This window comes from Carassius gibelio, chromosome A23, assembly GCF_023724105.1.
Source record: "Carassius gibelio isolate Cgi1373 ecotype wild population from Czech Republic chromosome A23, carGib1.2-hapl.c, whole genome shotgun sequence".
Taxonomy (NCBI): domain Eukaryota; kingdom Metazoa; phylum Chordata; class Actinopteri; order Cypriniformes; family Cyprinidae; genus Carassius; species Carassius gibelio.
The window spans coordinates 15,927,417-15,944,387 of NC_068393.1; the positions used below are offsets into that span (position 1 = coordinate 15,927,417).

General features: G+C 36.6%; 1 protein-coding gene across 7 annotated transcripts in view; it reads right to left on the bottom strand.

Moving 5' to 3' along the window:
• The window catches only part of LOC127944213 (basement membrane-specific heparan sulfate proteoglycan core protein), a 96,155-nt gene that overhangs the window by 72,922 nt on the left and 6,262 nt on the right, over positions 1 to 16,971 (bottom strand). For all 7 annotated transcript variants that reach the window (XM_052540061.1, XM_052540060.1, XM_052540062.1 and 4 more), the window contains exons 2-3: positions 541 to 655; positions 66 to 134 (exon numbers count right to left, since the gene is read on the bottom strand). In XM_052540061.1, the coding sequence (XP_052396021.1) occupies positions 66 to 134; positions 541 to 655 (184 nt within the window). The remainder of the gene's footprint in view (positions 1 to 65; positions 135 to 540; positions 656 to 16,971) is intronic.

Below are 16,971 nucleotides of genomic sequence, written 5' to 3' on the forward strand. Positions count from 1 at the left end.
GAAATGTGTGACTTATGCAAAGCTGTAATAATTCCTTTCTATATAAAAAAAAAAAGCCTTCTCACTTGTTATAGGTGTGTCTGGATCAACTGTGCTCGGCTCAGGGGTGCTTCCATCCTCTTCTCCACTAACATCTGAAGGAAAAAAAAATATATTCGTTTTTTATTTTTAGTAAAAGAAAAAATTTGAGGATTTTGAAATGCTCAGCAAGTCTGCATTTATTTGATTAAAGAATTTATGAAATATTGTGAAGGACTTTTTACATTTTAAAAGAATGGTTTGCTATACTTTATATTTTAATATCTGAAAATAGTATTTATTCCTATGATCACAAAGTTGAATTTTCAGCAGGCTTTAATTTAGTCTTCAGTGTCATATGACGGTTCAGAAATGATTCTTATATGCTGATTTGTTGCTCAAGAAACATTTCATATTATTATCAATGTTGAAAAATTTGTGTTGCTTAACATTTTGTGTAGAAGCTATGATTTAAAAAAAAAAAACAGGATTGTCTCAGCAGTGCAGCATTCACAGTCCCACCTCCTGAAGGATCATAGTACTCTTCATCATCCACATAACCTCCCGGCCGCATGTTTTCCTCCTCTAAACCATCTGGGAAAGGCACCTCATCCCACACTTTAGAGCTCTGAACCACCTGTAGTCAAAACAAATGAAACCACAATTTATGGGATTGAAATCAGCATCTCCACACTCATCTTGAGTTATGAGAGACTAACAGAAGAGAGAGACAAAAACAAGTCAATGCCTTCTAGCTCTGCTGAAGGAAGAAGAGATAAACATCTTGCCTTTGTGAAATGCATGCCCAAAAATGCATATCACACACATCATAAAAGACATGAAATGAAAGTATAAAAGCTGTCCTTAAAAAGTATTTAGACACTACGGTCTCACTTTAAAATGTCTGGATATCACAGAATTAAAATATCAAACCGAGTGTTAAATGGCAAATAAATAAAGCTAGTTGCTAAAACAGTTTTATTATCACAGTTTCTGCAAAAAAAAATATATATATTAACAATAAAACATGATAATAAGAAATGTTTCTATAGCACAAAATCAGCATATTCAAATGATATCTGAAGGATAATGTGACACTTAAGAATGGAGTAATGATTGCAAAAAATTCAGCTTTGTCAACAAAATTAATAAATTGCATGTATTTATACAAAAACAGTTCTTTCAAGTTGTATTTGTTTTTCAGTATTTTTGATCAGATAAAGCCCAGGTCCGCATCAGGGATTAAAAAAAAAAAAAAAATCTTACCGGCCCCAAACATTTGAATAGTAGTTTAATATTAATTTAATCAAAAATAAGGTATGAATAAAATAACATATTAACAACGCCTTCGGTATCACATGAAAAATCATACACACACGCAAAAACACAGCAACTTTATACATGGACCCTTCAGAAGCATTTTGAATAGTTAGCAGAAACTTGGACTTCTACACAACCAGCAGAGCCTTCTGCTTATTATTTTTTTGGTCAGCAACAAAAGCTTTGATGATTTTATACAGTTATGTCTCCTCTGCAACCTGGTTCTCATCTTCACATTTGTATACGTATTTGGCAAGATGCCACATTTGGCATTTTCGGTCTTCATAGCCCGCCAGTTCCCATTTCCCTGCATCTCCATCATGGCTGCAGTTCCCATTTAAATGGCTGCCGCAAATAAATAACTTGATCCCCCCCCCAAATCCTTTCTCTCCTGACTGAACACTCTAAAACAACAATCCTGGTGCTTTTGAAAAAGGAAATCGCTGACTGGCAAAATTCCTTTAACTGAATCTGCTCAGCGAACCTTCGGTGTGATCATCGCCTGCTTCCCTCTGCCTTGGGATGAAGAATCCTCCCGAAACGAGACACTCCATAATTGCAATTCAGCATATTTTTTGGTGAGAAGACTTAGAAAAAGTGTATGTATCAAATTCATTATCTCCAGATATGACACACAACTTAGCAAGGGAAAAAAAAATAACTTCAGCTATTAACTATTACTACAGGGTATAGAGGTTAAAAGTATAGCTCACCCCAAAATTTTAGTTTTGTCCATTTATTTTGTTTTATGTTCCATACACACAACTGCATTTCTTTTGCCAAACAAAACAGGAGATGTTTTGAAAAATGTGCACACTGCTATTGCCCATACATGAAAGTGCATAGGCTCCAAAAGGAAAAAAAGCAAATGATAGATTTATGTGATGAATAGAATGGCATGCAAGTCATTTTTCATTCAAATATTACTAGACAGTAATGGTCACATTCACTTACACTGTATGAAAACACAATCAGGTTTCAATGAAGGTGTTTCACTTTTGGGTTGATTCATATACAGTAAAATCAAGAAAACATCTAAACTTTCTGAAATTCTTAGGTCATTCTCCAGCCTTAGAAAGCTTGAGTTCACCTATAGCCAAGGAAATAATAGCAAAGACAAACACACACATAATGCTTTCCACTGTCAAAGGAACCCCACTGTTTACTTTCCAATTATGCCATTCACACTGCCAAAAGTTTGTTCTGCAGGAACGGCAAATAAACAGACAAAGAGCAACATTAGATCCCATCGTTTTGCAAAAGAAGTTTGAACCTGGTGGAAAGACTCAAGATTACACTTGGGTTTACTCAGCTGCTGTTTACAAGGCAAGAAGCCATATTCACTGTATCTATGCCAGTGGACAATTGATAAGCAGAGAGAACAGGGCTACACAAATGCAATTCAAAGGGAATGAGACTTCCACACTTCCACACATGCTTGGACTTCCACACTTCTAATGACTGACTCACACTCAGCCTCCAAAGAGCAATAATGATGGCTAGAAAGGACAGATGTGCACTGCTGAAGTGTACTTGAGGCTAATCCGCTCCCACACACACCCCTCTCTGGCATTTCCAACCACCAAAAAGACCCGTGTCTAATTTTCAAGACCTTAGGAGTACAGCGTGAGAAAAGGATTTTAGTATTTTGGTTTTATTCAATGTGAGTGCAGCTGTGGCAGTAATGACTCAAAAATCTGCAATTACTTTGCAGTCAATATTTGGAACATGCTGCTCTTTCGAAATGCTTTCAACAAATAAACATTACTGCCATGTCACATTGAAGTTGATACAAAAAACAAAACGCCTTATAAAAATGTTCATGTTAAAGAAAAAAATATGGACGATGACAATAATAAAACTCTTGACTACTGAATTGAGTAGTCATTATCTAAAATGCAATGGTAGCAAAATGGAATAAAATGCTTCAGAGTGGCAATAAATTCCAGTACATGATACCTGGACTCACCACACTTTATTAAATAAGGATTTCATGGATGTGAAGTGGATGACAGTTCTTATAAACACACAAATAGAATGTAAACTGTAGAGCGTTAAGTAGGTGAAAGCTTGAGATGTGCACTTTATACCTTCATCTGAGCCAGAACACCAAAGCACAGCCTGATACAGGCAGATCAGAGGGCAAACTTCCTGACCTCCAGAATGCAACTCGCTGTCTACTGCAGGGCGAGAAGTGCTAGATAATTTCCATTACCCTTCTCCTATCATATAATGCACTTCCTCTCTTGATAATGCACTGCTTTAAGCCTTGTCACTTTCTTGAGAGTAACCGAAAGGTATCAGGGAATAGTTGACTGGTGCTCTGTTCCAAAACCTATGGCCATATGGCCCTACACCTAACACACACACTTATTCATGTGGGAGATGGAGATTCTGCCTATGTAGAATGTTTAACATCAGTCACTTATGAGCTTCCATGCATGGTCAGCAATGGATACCCAAGCAGGAAGCTCACTATGGTTTGGAAGAGTGCTAGAGTGAATGATGAGGGAACTGATGTATGACGAAGCAGTGACATTCACTTTTTTTCCACACCTGTTACCCAAAGGGGCTATAAAAAAAAATAAACATCCATCTGACAGGCAAGGGATGACAACAGAGATAAGACAACAGGAAAGATGTATGTGCAAGACATTGAGATATCAAAAGGCATACAGGTAGGAACAGAGGTTCCTCTGCGAGTTTAACCTCTCGGGGCCAAGAACGTGCAAGGTGATGATAAGCTGCCAATTTTGACACTAAACCTCATCTTGAGCACCTTAAGGATAAAGACCATGATGAGAGAGACCCTTCAACTACACAAAGCACTCTAGACAAGATTCGACACTAGACTTTCTCAGCAAAAACATGCCTCATTCACGTTAACCATGGCATACTCGGTGGATGAGGCACATTCTTAAACAAGTTGTTACGGTCTTCCACATGGATGGGACAGGATGGACAAAGGCTGACAGCATACTTATGGCACTCAGGAACTCTTCCTTCTGGCCATGCACATGTTCCCACGTAGACCCAAAGCATGCATCTGGGATCGAGCTGGGACTCCCACAGGCATTCCATTGAGTACTGGGCAAGATTTGACATACATGCTTCCTAATGTTCTCAGTGCAGCTGTTTCTCATGCTGAAATCGAGGCTGGGAGCTGGGAACTTCTCTCTGCTACAATTTGAACAATCAGATTTCTTTGCCATTCATCTTTTTCACCCTCTCCACATCCCTTCTCAGTTAGTTTCTTTCCTGCTTCACTGTGGGCCCATCACTATGAGCACATCTGGGCAGTCATCCAGCTCAGCATCACACCAATCTTCACAAACTGCAGGCTTGTTAGTCAGAACCAGGCTTTCTGAATAAGCAACTGACCTGTGTGGGCTTGCATTGGAAAATCAGCATTTTGTAAAAGGTGCAATGAATGGTTGACAGGCAAGTAAGCGATCCTGTCCAGGATTCAGTAAGGCCGATTAGCACTTGTACTACAAATGCAATATGATCACATGGGGTTTTTAACTACTGCCATGTGTGGCTTGAGTGATCGCAAAATGCTTGAGACACTTTACTACAAATGTCCACTTGTAATCAGATCAAGTGAAATGGACATTAGTACTGGTGTCGAAACAGGGTCTTGGAGATTTTCATTTGAGGAAGTTGCAATGTTAACTTTTTCAAGTAGCTTTTCTTGACACCCCCTCCCTAACACTTTCACAATTCAAAAATTCCATAAAGGCACTGTAAAAGAAATCCATTTTAATCAAGTGATTCAATACAAGTCTTCTGAAGAAACAATCACGTTAATGTGGCGGACACATTTAATTTAGGTTTTTATTGACATATAAGGTAGGATATTTAAACTACTTTTTAAACTTAGGTGTACAAACTCTCTTTGTACTTTTTGATGTATGAAAGTATTTTGATTTCATTTACATGTTACAGGTTTTCTAACAGCATGAAGGTGAGTAAATAATGAAAGAATTTTAATTTTTGGGTTAACTAGACCTTTAACCATACATAAACACTGACATGAATAAATCACTCAATATTATCCAACTCTAAGGGGTCTAACGTTCTAAAGATGTGTTATTTTGGCTTTATGAATTTATGACAGATTTCACATCCAATTTGCAAGTGGGAGACAGGCAGCTTCATCTGATTGTGTACAGTAGGAAAGTAGTGTGGTATTGAATAGTACACATTGAGGTAACTTCATCCGCATTCTGGAAGTCTTACTCTCACTACTGGAACCCCAGGACTGAAGGATCAGGGTTTTGTGGTGAGGGATAAAAGTCAAGTTTATTCAGAACTTCCATTAACAATAACTATCTGACTCACCAAGTTAACAATACCAGTCTAAAAGGCCAATACCCAATGTTTGAAAAAGTAATTCCAAAGGAGGGTTTGTGTGTACATTTTCAAGTTACACATACCTCATTCCTTAAGCAAACCTCACTGGAAAGTGCAATGCAAGATGAGTTTGGTTACACAACATCTGATTCACAGTTATGGAAAGTATGTTTCTATGCAATGAAGGAAAACCTCCTAGTCCTAAGAGACCATATGTTCCTTTTGTGTCCATTTCTTTGACATCAACTATAATGCATTTTAAGTGCAGAAATGGTGCGGTTCGGACTAGGGCTGCAATAAACGATTATTTTGATAATCGATTAATCTAACTATTATTTAGAATGATTAATCGACTAATCGTCTATTTCACTGATTAATCAATAGAATTTGATTGATTATTCAGCTCTTGCAATTAGTTCAAATACTGTTATACAAAACAAATAAATAAAAGAGTCTAATCACTTATTATTTACAATATTACTTACAATATTATGCAATTACAATTATTATACAATTCATTTATACAAATAAATATATTTGACACACAGAATGAGACGACAGAGAAACCTTCTTATTTACCATTTAATTACTATATTAAAATTAACTGAATGACAGATCATTCTGCCTAACATCTCCTTATAAGAAACAAAATAAAGGTAAGTGATTAGATGTTTTATATACACTACCAGTCAAACATTTTTGTAGGGGTGCTCCGATCACGATCGGCCGATCGTTAATGCGCATCTCGTCAGTAAAGCCGGTTTTCTAATCAGCGATTAATTCCATCAGGTGCGTGATTTCACATAGAGCAGCTGTTACTACACAGAGCCGTTGTTAACTGAGAAGATGGGCCAATAAACGCTGAAAATTAACGTGATTTGCGCATCTTCTCTATTAACAACGGCTCTGTCTAGTAACAGCTGCTCTATGTGAAATCGCGCACCTGATGGAATTAACGGCTGATTAGAGAACCGGCTTTACTGACGAGATACGCATAACGATCGGCCGATCGTGATCGGAGCACCCCTACATTTTTGCACAGTAACATTGTTTTTAAAGAAGTAACTTGTGCTCATCAAGCCCGCATGTATTTGATCCAATGTACAGCAAAAACAGTCAAATTTAAATACTACTTAAAAGAACGTTTTTTTTATTTATTTGAATATATTTTAAAATATAATTTATTCCTGACTGAATTTTTAGCATCATTACTCCAGTCACATGATCCTTCAGAAATCATTCTAATATACAGATTTGCTGCTCCAAAATGTATTTATTTATTATTAGTAGTAGTATTATGTTGAAAACAGCTGAATATAATTTTTTTCATGGTTCCTTTGATGAACAGGAAGTTCAGAAGATCAGCATTTATCTGAAATATAAATATTTTGTAACATTATAAATGTCTTTGTCAATTTAAAGCATCCTTGCTAAATAGAAGTATTCATTTCTACAATAACCCCCCCCCCCCCACCCCAATAGAAAAATAAAAATAAAAATGATATTCACTCCAAGCTTCAAACTAGATCTGAAGCCAGAAGGCAGACCATATCCAACACTAATAATGGCAACATCATAGGAGGTGTCTGGGCTTGACTGCATGTCTCAGACCGAAAATTAAGGGAGTGGGTGCAGTCTGCCTTGACATTGTGCTCAAGGCAGTCTGATTGCATCCACTAACTCAGTTTTAATCAAGTGAACTGATACCATCTCAGTTGTCCTAATGATGTTTGTGGGTGTGCCGAATGTGTGAGCGTATTCCAGAGCAAGCAGCTTTCCCTACTTGTGGGGGCCCAGAAGAGATCTATAGGAGAACTCTGCCCTCAATTATCACCCCAGCAGGGGAACCAATAGAGCTCCTGCACTTCTAGACCATCTATGTATGACAGTTTTCAATATTGCCTCAAACCACACTGTCACCACACTCCAATTTACACCCTCAAAACAACCCAGAGGAGATCCCTCCACTGTTTTAATGGACCTATGACAACACCCTGATTTACATCAAAATCTAACCTCAACCTTTGGAAAAGCAAGTGCAGAACATAGAAACAAAAGCAAAGTGAAAAAATAAACGATTTATATATATGAACAGAAAACATCTGAGTTCACAAAAAGACAGGTAAATAAAACCAAGGAAAACATGAATTTTTGTGCAAGTTGAATAATTTTGCATTAAAATTTCAGTTTTGTGCAATATAATTTTAAATGTGTTTAAAGCTTCGAGCCGTGCTTATAATTTTTTATGCATTATCACATTTTTATTTATACTTATTATTTTTCGATCCATGATCATTGCCATGATGAAAACTCATTTTTAAATTGTGCAATATATTTTTACTTGCATTTTAATATTTTGGTTTCACACTTTTTTTTTTTTTTTTTATCCATGACTGCAATACTTTTGTCGGAAAATTGATCCCATACATACAGAATAAATAAGGTAAAATGCAGCCAACTTAATTCCTTAAACTTGGTCAACATAAGCAGTAGTAATACAGTAGGAATCTAACCTTCATGGCCTATTTTTTGTTGACAACAAATAAACATAAAAATGGCAGAGCAATTTAAGAGTCTAAAAATACAGCAGTGTTTCCGGTAAGAAGATCTTTATGGTGACCTGCCCTTTGAAGACCAAGTGCAGCTCTAGTTAACCCAGATGACAGCTGAGTGTGGAGGTGTTGAGGCCAGTGGCAGTGTGCAGGGGAAAAGCTGTTTATGTATAACAGGAAGGGCTTCTGTATTGCAGCTAGCCGTCATTTAAGAAGAACTTGCTTTCTTGTTTTGGTGATGCTGTCCTCTTTCTAAAGAAACCTTGGAAAAGTCACTGAACATACGTTGAAGAATCCTATGTCCTATTCTATGTATCAGTTCTCTGGGATTGACAATCAAACAGAATAATGTTTATCATAGCAGCCGACCTGTCAAGGATATGTCAAGATGAGAGCGCAAAGATTTATGAACGTTTGACAGCAAGAAAATGGCAGTAAGCCAGTTCTGGAGAATGTTGCACAACGCTTTGGACAGATAAAGTTTAAAGCGGTAGAGTGCATGACAAGTTGCACTACTTCCTGAAAACTCTCCCTGTCAGCTATTGCCCGGACAAACAGAAAGCTCTACACCAACTCTCGATATTGGGAAATCCAATATTCTTCTGTCCTTTTCAGAAAATATAAAGTCACACAGTTTTGGAATAACATGAGTAAATGATGAAATAAATGAAATATGGGGTGAATTTTCAATCTAAACCATGATAAAAGAGTATTTAAATCATTTTACAATAAAAAAAAGTTTAAAGTTCTGAATAAGTGCTCTCAAATGTGTTCAAGAAACAGCAGAACAATTGACTTCATATGTAGAATATGAAAATCCAAGCCTTGCTCGCATTATAGGGCAAATAATCTGAAGCAAGTGACAAATTATTGACGACTCTCATGGAGCTCTGGTTTCCCACAAAGCATCAAACTTCCGCTCCTTATTCTCATGGCTGTCAGATCTGATCTGGCACCACCTGTTGTCTTGGCTTTGGACCCCAACTTGTTTTCAAAGACAATTTAATAAGTGCTGCCTTATTAAATACCGTACGCTGACATATATCACAAAATATAGAAGTCATTCTAACATATATAACATTATAACATATAGTCATTCGTTGTGGTTTTTCAAGGGATACTTCACCCAAAAAGTAACATTATGCCATTATTTACTCACTCTCATATCATCCCAAACCTTTTTTGCATGACTTTCTTCTGTGGAACACAGAAAGAAGAGATTCTGAAGAATGTTTCAGCTGTTTTTGTCCACACAACTGAAGTTAGTAGAGTTCAGAACAATGCTGGCACCTTCCAAATATCTACAATTGTGAGATAACCATGTCTGATACGGTATATTCGGAACACAATAATGAAAATTATTGTGAAAATCTGGCCGAAACAAAACAACATTCTTCAGTGATTGCTTTGGATATCATGCCAGCCAGCCAAGAGAGGTTTAAAGCTGGATAACCTTTTGCATTATGTTCTCAAGTTCATAAGTCCCGGTTCTATTCAATACAGCTATGTCATAATTAACTCGGATTTGGCCGCAAGACTTTGTGAAGGCTTTGGAATGGTCAGCAAGGACAACAGTTCAGGCATTTGATCACATGGACTATGGAAAATGCCGTTTAGAAACCTTATATGGTGACTCAGTTCTTAATAGTGTCATTATAAGAAGGCCTTTTTTGGAGAAATTAATAAACAGTGAGTAACTTTTGGCTCTTTAAGTGTAGTTGTCTTTTTGAAAGGATATTTGTTAAGGAAATCTAGATGATCCTCAACACACATTGAGGGGTCACTGAACATTTGTTTGTTCCAGATCAGCCTGGCTACTGAAAAATATCAACCAGCTGTTTTCCTTCACTCATAATTACATGAGTATGACAAATAAAATGGCAGCAGAAATCTAGTATCCCTCGAAACAAACAACAGATGTTGTCTTAAATAATGAACACTCTGTTATTAAATGAATAAATCAACCCAAAATAAAAACGTCATTATTCACTAACGTGTTGTTTCAAACTATTTTGCTAGGAAATTATTTAAAATTAAACCAAATAAAAGATAACTTTAAAATGCATATATAAAAAAATACACCATAAAATATAAAATATAGAACACCAAATAAAAATATATTAGGCTACATTAAAAACATTGATACGTCACAGCTTGACAGGCTGTAAAGCTCCCCAAAAAGATTAATAATTTTATTCACATTTATATTTATATTATAAAAAGTATTGTGATGCTTTAAAAGTAAATAATACATAACTTACCTTTTAAATAATTGTAATTGTATAATACATTTTGGATGAATTAGCCGTCTAAGAATCATAATAATGTGAGATGACAAAGATCAGCTGCCTTGACAGAGTCTGGCCAGTTAATATCTCTTAAAAATCAGAGGGTGTGTGCTTTTGAAATTTTGTTTTTGAGTTTGGAGAGAAATGAGCTATAATTACAAGTCTGATCAAAAGTTCCCTAAATGGAATTTGTGCATGATAGGAATGGTCTTAATAACACATTCAAGAGAATCAAAGAGGAAGTTCATCTGATCAAAGGGGACACTGGTGGTGTCACAGCAAGCTGCTGCAGGCTTCAAAAGAACTGCTTTGGCCCAACTTGGAATATAAAGCCCCAGTGAAGTAGCCTGATTGAGTATGAATGAAATTTGTCTGGCAGGAGGTAACACACAGGGACCAGATGATGCTACAACTCCACTGACCCCTTTCACACCCGGACTGAAGGGTGTGTGTGGGCGGACAGAGGTCAAAATACCACTCAAGCCAAGTAGCTGCAGGTGATATTTCATCCTACTATCAAACACCTTGTCAAGACAGCTGTGAGCAGGATTAAGGAGTATTGGGACAAGCCAACTATGAAGCTACTACACTTGTGTTTAATGCACAACACTTGTGGTTTTAAACAGAAAGTCATCCATTATCAGTTAACCATTGATTAGGTTCAGCAGTCAATATAGAAATGACTGACCCTCAATTTTCCAGCAGATTTAAAGAAAATGCTTGTGGTTAGAAAGCACGATGACAAAGGAAATTATTTTAAATTTAGTAAATTTGTGCATTCAATCTTATGCAAATATAAGCAGTCGGAAAAATACGTCTCTATTAAGGTCTTGCAGTCAGTGGTTTTGACAATAATTGGTTTCAACTACATAAAAATCGACAACACTAAAACAAAATATGGCCAAATTTAAATCTGTAATTATTAATTTTTTTTTATAAAATACTACTGACAAAACTCATATTGCGCATCTTCAAATACATGTTTTCATTTACACAACCAGTAACTATAGTGATTTATTCTCACAGTTAGAGTTTTTATTTACTAAACAGATGGACTCATTAGAATCAGTCATTCACGAATCACACTACTTTGGTTCCACTGCATGTTTTTGGTTTGCTATGAACAATCCACTTGAAGAATCAAATCATCAGTCAAGAAATCAGACAGAGAGCGAGAGCGAGAGTGAGAGAGAGTGAGAGTGAGAGTGAGAGAGAGAGAGAGAGAGAGAGAGAGAGAGAGAGAGAGAGAGAGAGAGAGCGTATTTGGTCTACATGCTTCAATTTACACCCAGCAAAGGCATGATCATTTCTCACTGTACTTTATGTGTTTCACATACAATGATGGATATTTTATTTTTGAGAGCGGACGCTTGTGGTTTAAGTGGAAGCCATGACTGCATATGTACTGAAAGCCTCTTTTGTTAGAACTCATGCCTAAAGCCTCAGAATCATGATTGAAGGATTCCTGACATCCCGGCTCAATACTGTACATTTAGCTCACAGCACTGCACTGCAGTTGGGGTTATTTCTGGCCACACATCAGTAAACAAGTTCGAAAAGAGTGGCTTTACTAACATTTCTGTGGTGAAGGTGTTCTGGGAACAGCGTCATTGCTCGGTGGTTCAGACCACCGCATCAACATAAACTCTAAGGGCGAGATTCAGGTCACTGTGAGTCACTGTTTTAAGAGCCCCATTGAAACCATCCTTACATATTTCATATAACATATAGCTTCATAACCTGTTTGTTTCCTTTCAAAGTTTGATAGAACATCAATTCAATGTACAAGTTCCAAGTCCATTTATTTACTTTTTTATAACTTCTGGATCATGTTGATTAGTGGCAGGCAATATGGCAAAAATATCATATCCCGATTTTCATCAGGAAAATAACGATTCACTATTTTAATCTTTTTTTTATGTTTTTTGCAAGATGCCTGAGCAGTACAGCCAAACTAGTTTCCATAGTTTAGAAAACAAAGCCTTAAAAGCTAACAAAATATAAAAAATAAAAAAAAGAATGGCAAGTACAAGTATTAGGCCAAAGTGTGACGATAAAAATCTTTGTCATAATTTAATTATCGTTATTAAAAAAATAACGTTTTGTTGCTTTATTAACATTAATGGTTCACCCAAAAATGAAAATTCTCTCATCATTTGCTCACTCTCAAGTTGTCTTAAACCTGAATGAGTTTCTTTCTTCTGAAGAAAGTCGAAAGAAAGTTCAAAAGAAAATTATTTAGAAAAAAAAAAAAAAAAAAAGATATACTGACCCAAACTTTTGAAGGCTCCTGTATATGAACATTACTGCAGCCAACTATTTCGCTTGTGTTTGTGAGATGGGATAAGGTCCCCACTTTGTCTGCTTGAAATGCTTGGCCTCTGATTGGCTTATTCTAGCTCTATTCTCCATTTTAAATCCTTGGGTTTAGCCTCCCCTTGTCACCCACTAAGGACGAAGGAACAAGGAGTCAGCTGGTCAGAATCTGCAGGATTATCTTTACACTGGCTGGGTCAGAACTCTGGAGGATCTTGAGGCCCTAGAAACATTTCCACTGAAAGTGAGAAGAAACTAATGGAGAATCTACTGAATCTACTGTATGCTTTCAAAGGGGTCCGAGACCACAATGAGAATGCAACTCAAAGCCTGATACAAACTGTCAGAACTTTTATTATCTGAGAATCATGCAAAATAAGACATCACAAGAATCAACAACAACCGTAAGAGAAGGATTCCATTTCAATTGTGGCAAAAAGACAGATGTCTTGTTTCACTGAGCTTTAAAAGCTGTCGGCTTTAATAGCTTTAAATTCTGATTTACTGTAAAAGAGTAGAGGATTTTAAAGTATGATAAAATAGTTGGTCAAAAATTGAATACACATACAGATTTATTGATAAAAACAAAAACTTTTACTCATATATATATATCAGCTTAAATGAATGAAAGTGAATTGGGACAAACCAAACTATAGAATAGCAAAACTCCAGCCTCTGATGAACCTTTGACAACCAATAAAAAAAAAAAAAACAATAAAACTTCAAAAATATTTGCATAAGCTACAAGACAAAACCTACCTACTGACTTTTTGCTCCTTCAGGGAGTCATTTATTGTTCAAGGTTGAGTTAAGGCCGCTTTACCACAAAAGTGTCCAAACAATTGTCTCTTTAAACCCGACTAGATTGCATCACACCATATGTTTCCCATTTAATAGCAGGTACAGCTTTGTTACGCATGTACTTCATATTCAATTTATTATGACTGACAGAATAAACGTACTTTAAGACCATTTACTCTTTCTTGTATGAGCCATGGACACATAAAAAGCATGTCACATCAACAAATACATCCATTCTCAGATACCGCAGACAGATCCTAAGCAGTATAAAGTGAAGACAATGGATATGTGTTGGAAAGTATTTTGATCTTAAAAGAAAATCTGTAAAAAGCTGCAAGGCTGGAGATAAACCCAGTTTCACAATTCGTCTAAATTGAACTAACTGAAATATGGGGTGTTTTTACGTTGATTTTAAATGGCCAGAGCCTCATTTAAGTGTTTAGGTGGTAAATGCACTGACACCACCATGTCTACACTGGGTAACAACTCCATTGTCAAGGATGGCTGTTAGCAGAAGGAATTCCCCCAGACTGCACCACACCTGTTTGATCTGATGCAATGAAAAAGCCTGATAAAACTTGCAGACTAAAATTAAACGACTCCTTCAGCCTTCCTTCCCGAAACAGTCCAGAATAAACAATCACTTAATAATGAAGCTAGAAACAATAACAAAAGCACAAAACCAGTCCTTTGAGTAAAACATACAGACAGCTAGGAGGAGACTTACAAGGTTAATAGCAGCATATTTATTGTACATTGAGACAGGAATCTCTAGGTAAAAGGAAAAAGGTCGAACATGCAAACCAGAAGCTACTGAAAGACTTCTGACCTTCAATTTAAAGAAGTACTTTCAAAGAAAAAGCCAAACCTCCAGCTGAACATCTGTGTGCCAGGGGAGTTATCTCAATATCAAGGAAAGCCAGGGGCCTTACTTGGTCATTCACTGCAAACAGATGAGAAGCATTTAATTTGCTTCCAAATCATGAGAAAAGGCTACCAACAGATTTCATGAAAACACTCATTGAGGCCCGGATACAAATAACTTAGCCCTAAATGAAATACCACAGAGTTTTCACTTTTGGGGGATTGATCTAGCAATGTAAAAATGCCACTGAACAGTTAGTGGCATGATCAATCAGTATCATGAAGATTCATAATCTGATCACAATACACTTTAATCAATCAATGATTCCAATGCAGAGGCATGTTTTCTAGTCATAAAGATTATAAAGGCTTATTTGGAATATTGTTCACCTATGAATCATTTAATCGGGAATATGCATTAGGAAAGCCATTCAGGTAAACTTGGATTTTGTATTGACTAAAGTCACATTTCTGGGCACTTTCTGTTCTTTCCCTCTCCAAATTAAATAATGAGTAAATATAGCAAATCTCATTCGGTATCATTGCGTATAAAAAATAAATAAAAAAAACATAACAATGGCTAGTTATTAAGACCGTACCCCGTTACATAAGAACCTAACGTTACTCTTCTGTTAAGTCTCCACACTGCAGGTCCCCCCCCCCCAAAGAACAAAGTGTATTAAGCTTGTGCCTACAGGCAGGTCTTGCACCCGTGCCAAGGAATTTGACTCAGCGAGTCTCTCCTCTGTGCCAGATCTTAATAGTAGTTTGCCCCTGGCACCACCCTTTGTGCCCACGTAACAGAGGCCTGAAGGTAAGGATTTTCCAGTGGCTAGAAATCTGCTCTACAGCCGCAGAGCTTCTGGTTATTCATCAATATCCACTGGATGGGCTGTTTAATTATCTGGTTTAAATGATAATTGCTTTTGCTGGCTATAAGTTGTATGTAGATATATATCTGATATATACAGATCAAATTTACAGCTTCTGTGTTTCTAGTGACCATCGAAAACAAAAGAGTAGTCCATGTTTTATACAAAAAAGCTGATAGAACGAAACCGATAAACTCTTTTACATTTAAAGTCTTCCTTATGAAATATTATCAGCCTTTATGGTAAGGAGACTCTGGAGACAGTCGCTGAAAGGCTGAAATTTTAGTTTTGGTCTTTATGTGTGGGTGGAAGACAAAATTGCCCCAGGCCAGTTTAGTCTGAATAACCACACAAATTTGTTTAGTACATGCAAGATACAGGTATTGTTCTTCAAGTTGTCTATGCCCACAAGACATAGATCATCAGTGTACTATTAGCAATGAGTCAGAGTTTTCTACTAATTTCTAACACTATAATGAATGATCAATTCATGCAAAAGTAATAAACTTGCATGATTTACGATTCTAATAAAATTACAGTATAACACTACAGTGCAGAAAATAGTGGAATATGTTTGAGTGTTCTTCTAAAATAAGAGTAAGCTAGTAAGCATTTAATGGTCATGATGACAGATGTCAAACTGATACGTTGTGGTGATTTAAATCTGGCACAGCACTTAAACACACATGATTCACATTGCTCATATCAGACAATAGCTCAGGTTTCTTTCCCACTGTTCATGCAAGCATTCATCACACATGCGTAAGTCAAAAACACTGTAAACCTAGATCATACAGGAGCCCAAAGTGGTTGTAATGGATATAAGGCAGCATAGATATATCAGAACACTTTGAGGTTTGAATACAGAGAGCAAAAGCACGCTATCAGCTACTCCCTTGCCACTGGTTAAAAGCACACAATTGAAAGCCTGTTGTATCTGCACCAATCATAATGTGCCTTACACAACGCAGTGGTCTGCAATAACAGGTTTCAGAGTGAGATTGTAGTTTTTCCATTAAAGGACTTTGGCATGAAATATGTGGCCTGGAACCATCAGTGGCAAAGTTCCTATATGGAAAACCCAGCAGCAAAGCACTGAAACGTATGGTTATGAAAATATAAATGTGCAGTGTGGGATGTGGTTTTGGCACCATCAAGAGCAGGTGGTACCCTAGTAGTTTCCTCATTTCCAGTTTGAACATGTTTGCTCTTATAGATTGGCACCACGTATACTTGGTACTGATCTGAGTGTGTGGCTACAAATGTAAGGAGCGCTTGACCCAACTGCCTCACACTTGCATTTGCAACTGACATTATATGGATACATCTTCATCTACCTTCTTTTGGATTGAAACGCTTTATAAAAGCAGTATATATGATGCTGATGGGGAATAACTAGACTAATTGGGAGAAAACATAAAAAAAGTGAAAATCCGAAGAAACACAAACATACAGTTGGGTCACTAGTGAAACCATTAGTTTTACTGGAAATATTTGCCTGAAAATATGTATTTTAAAAAGATTTTAATGAACATTTCTCAATTCAAAATGAAAAACAAAGAGTAAAGGAAGATATCCATTATG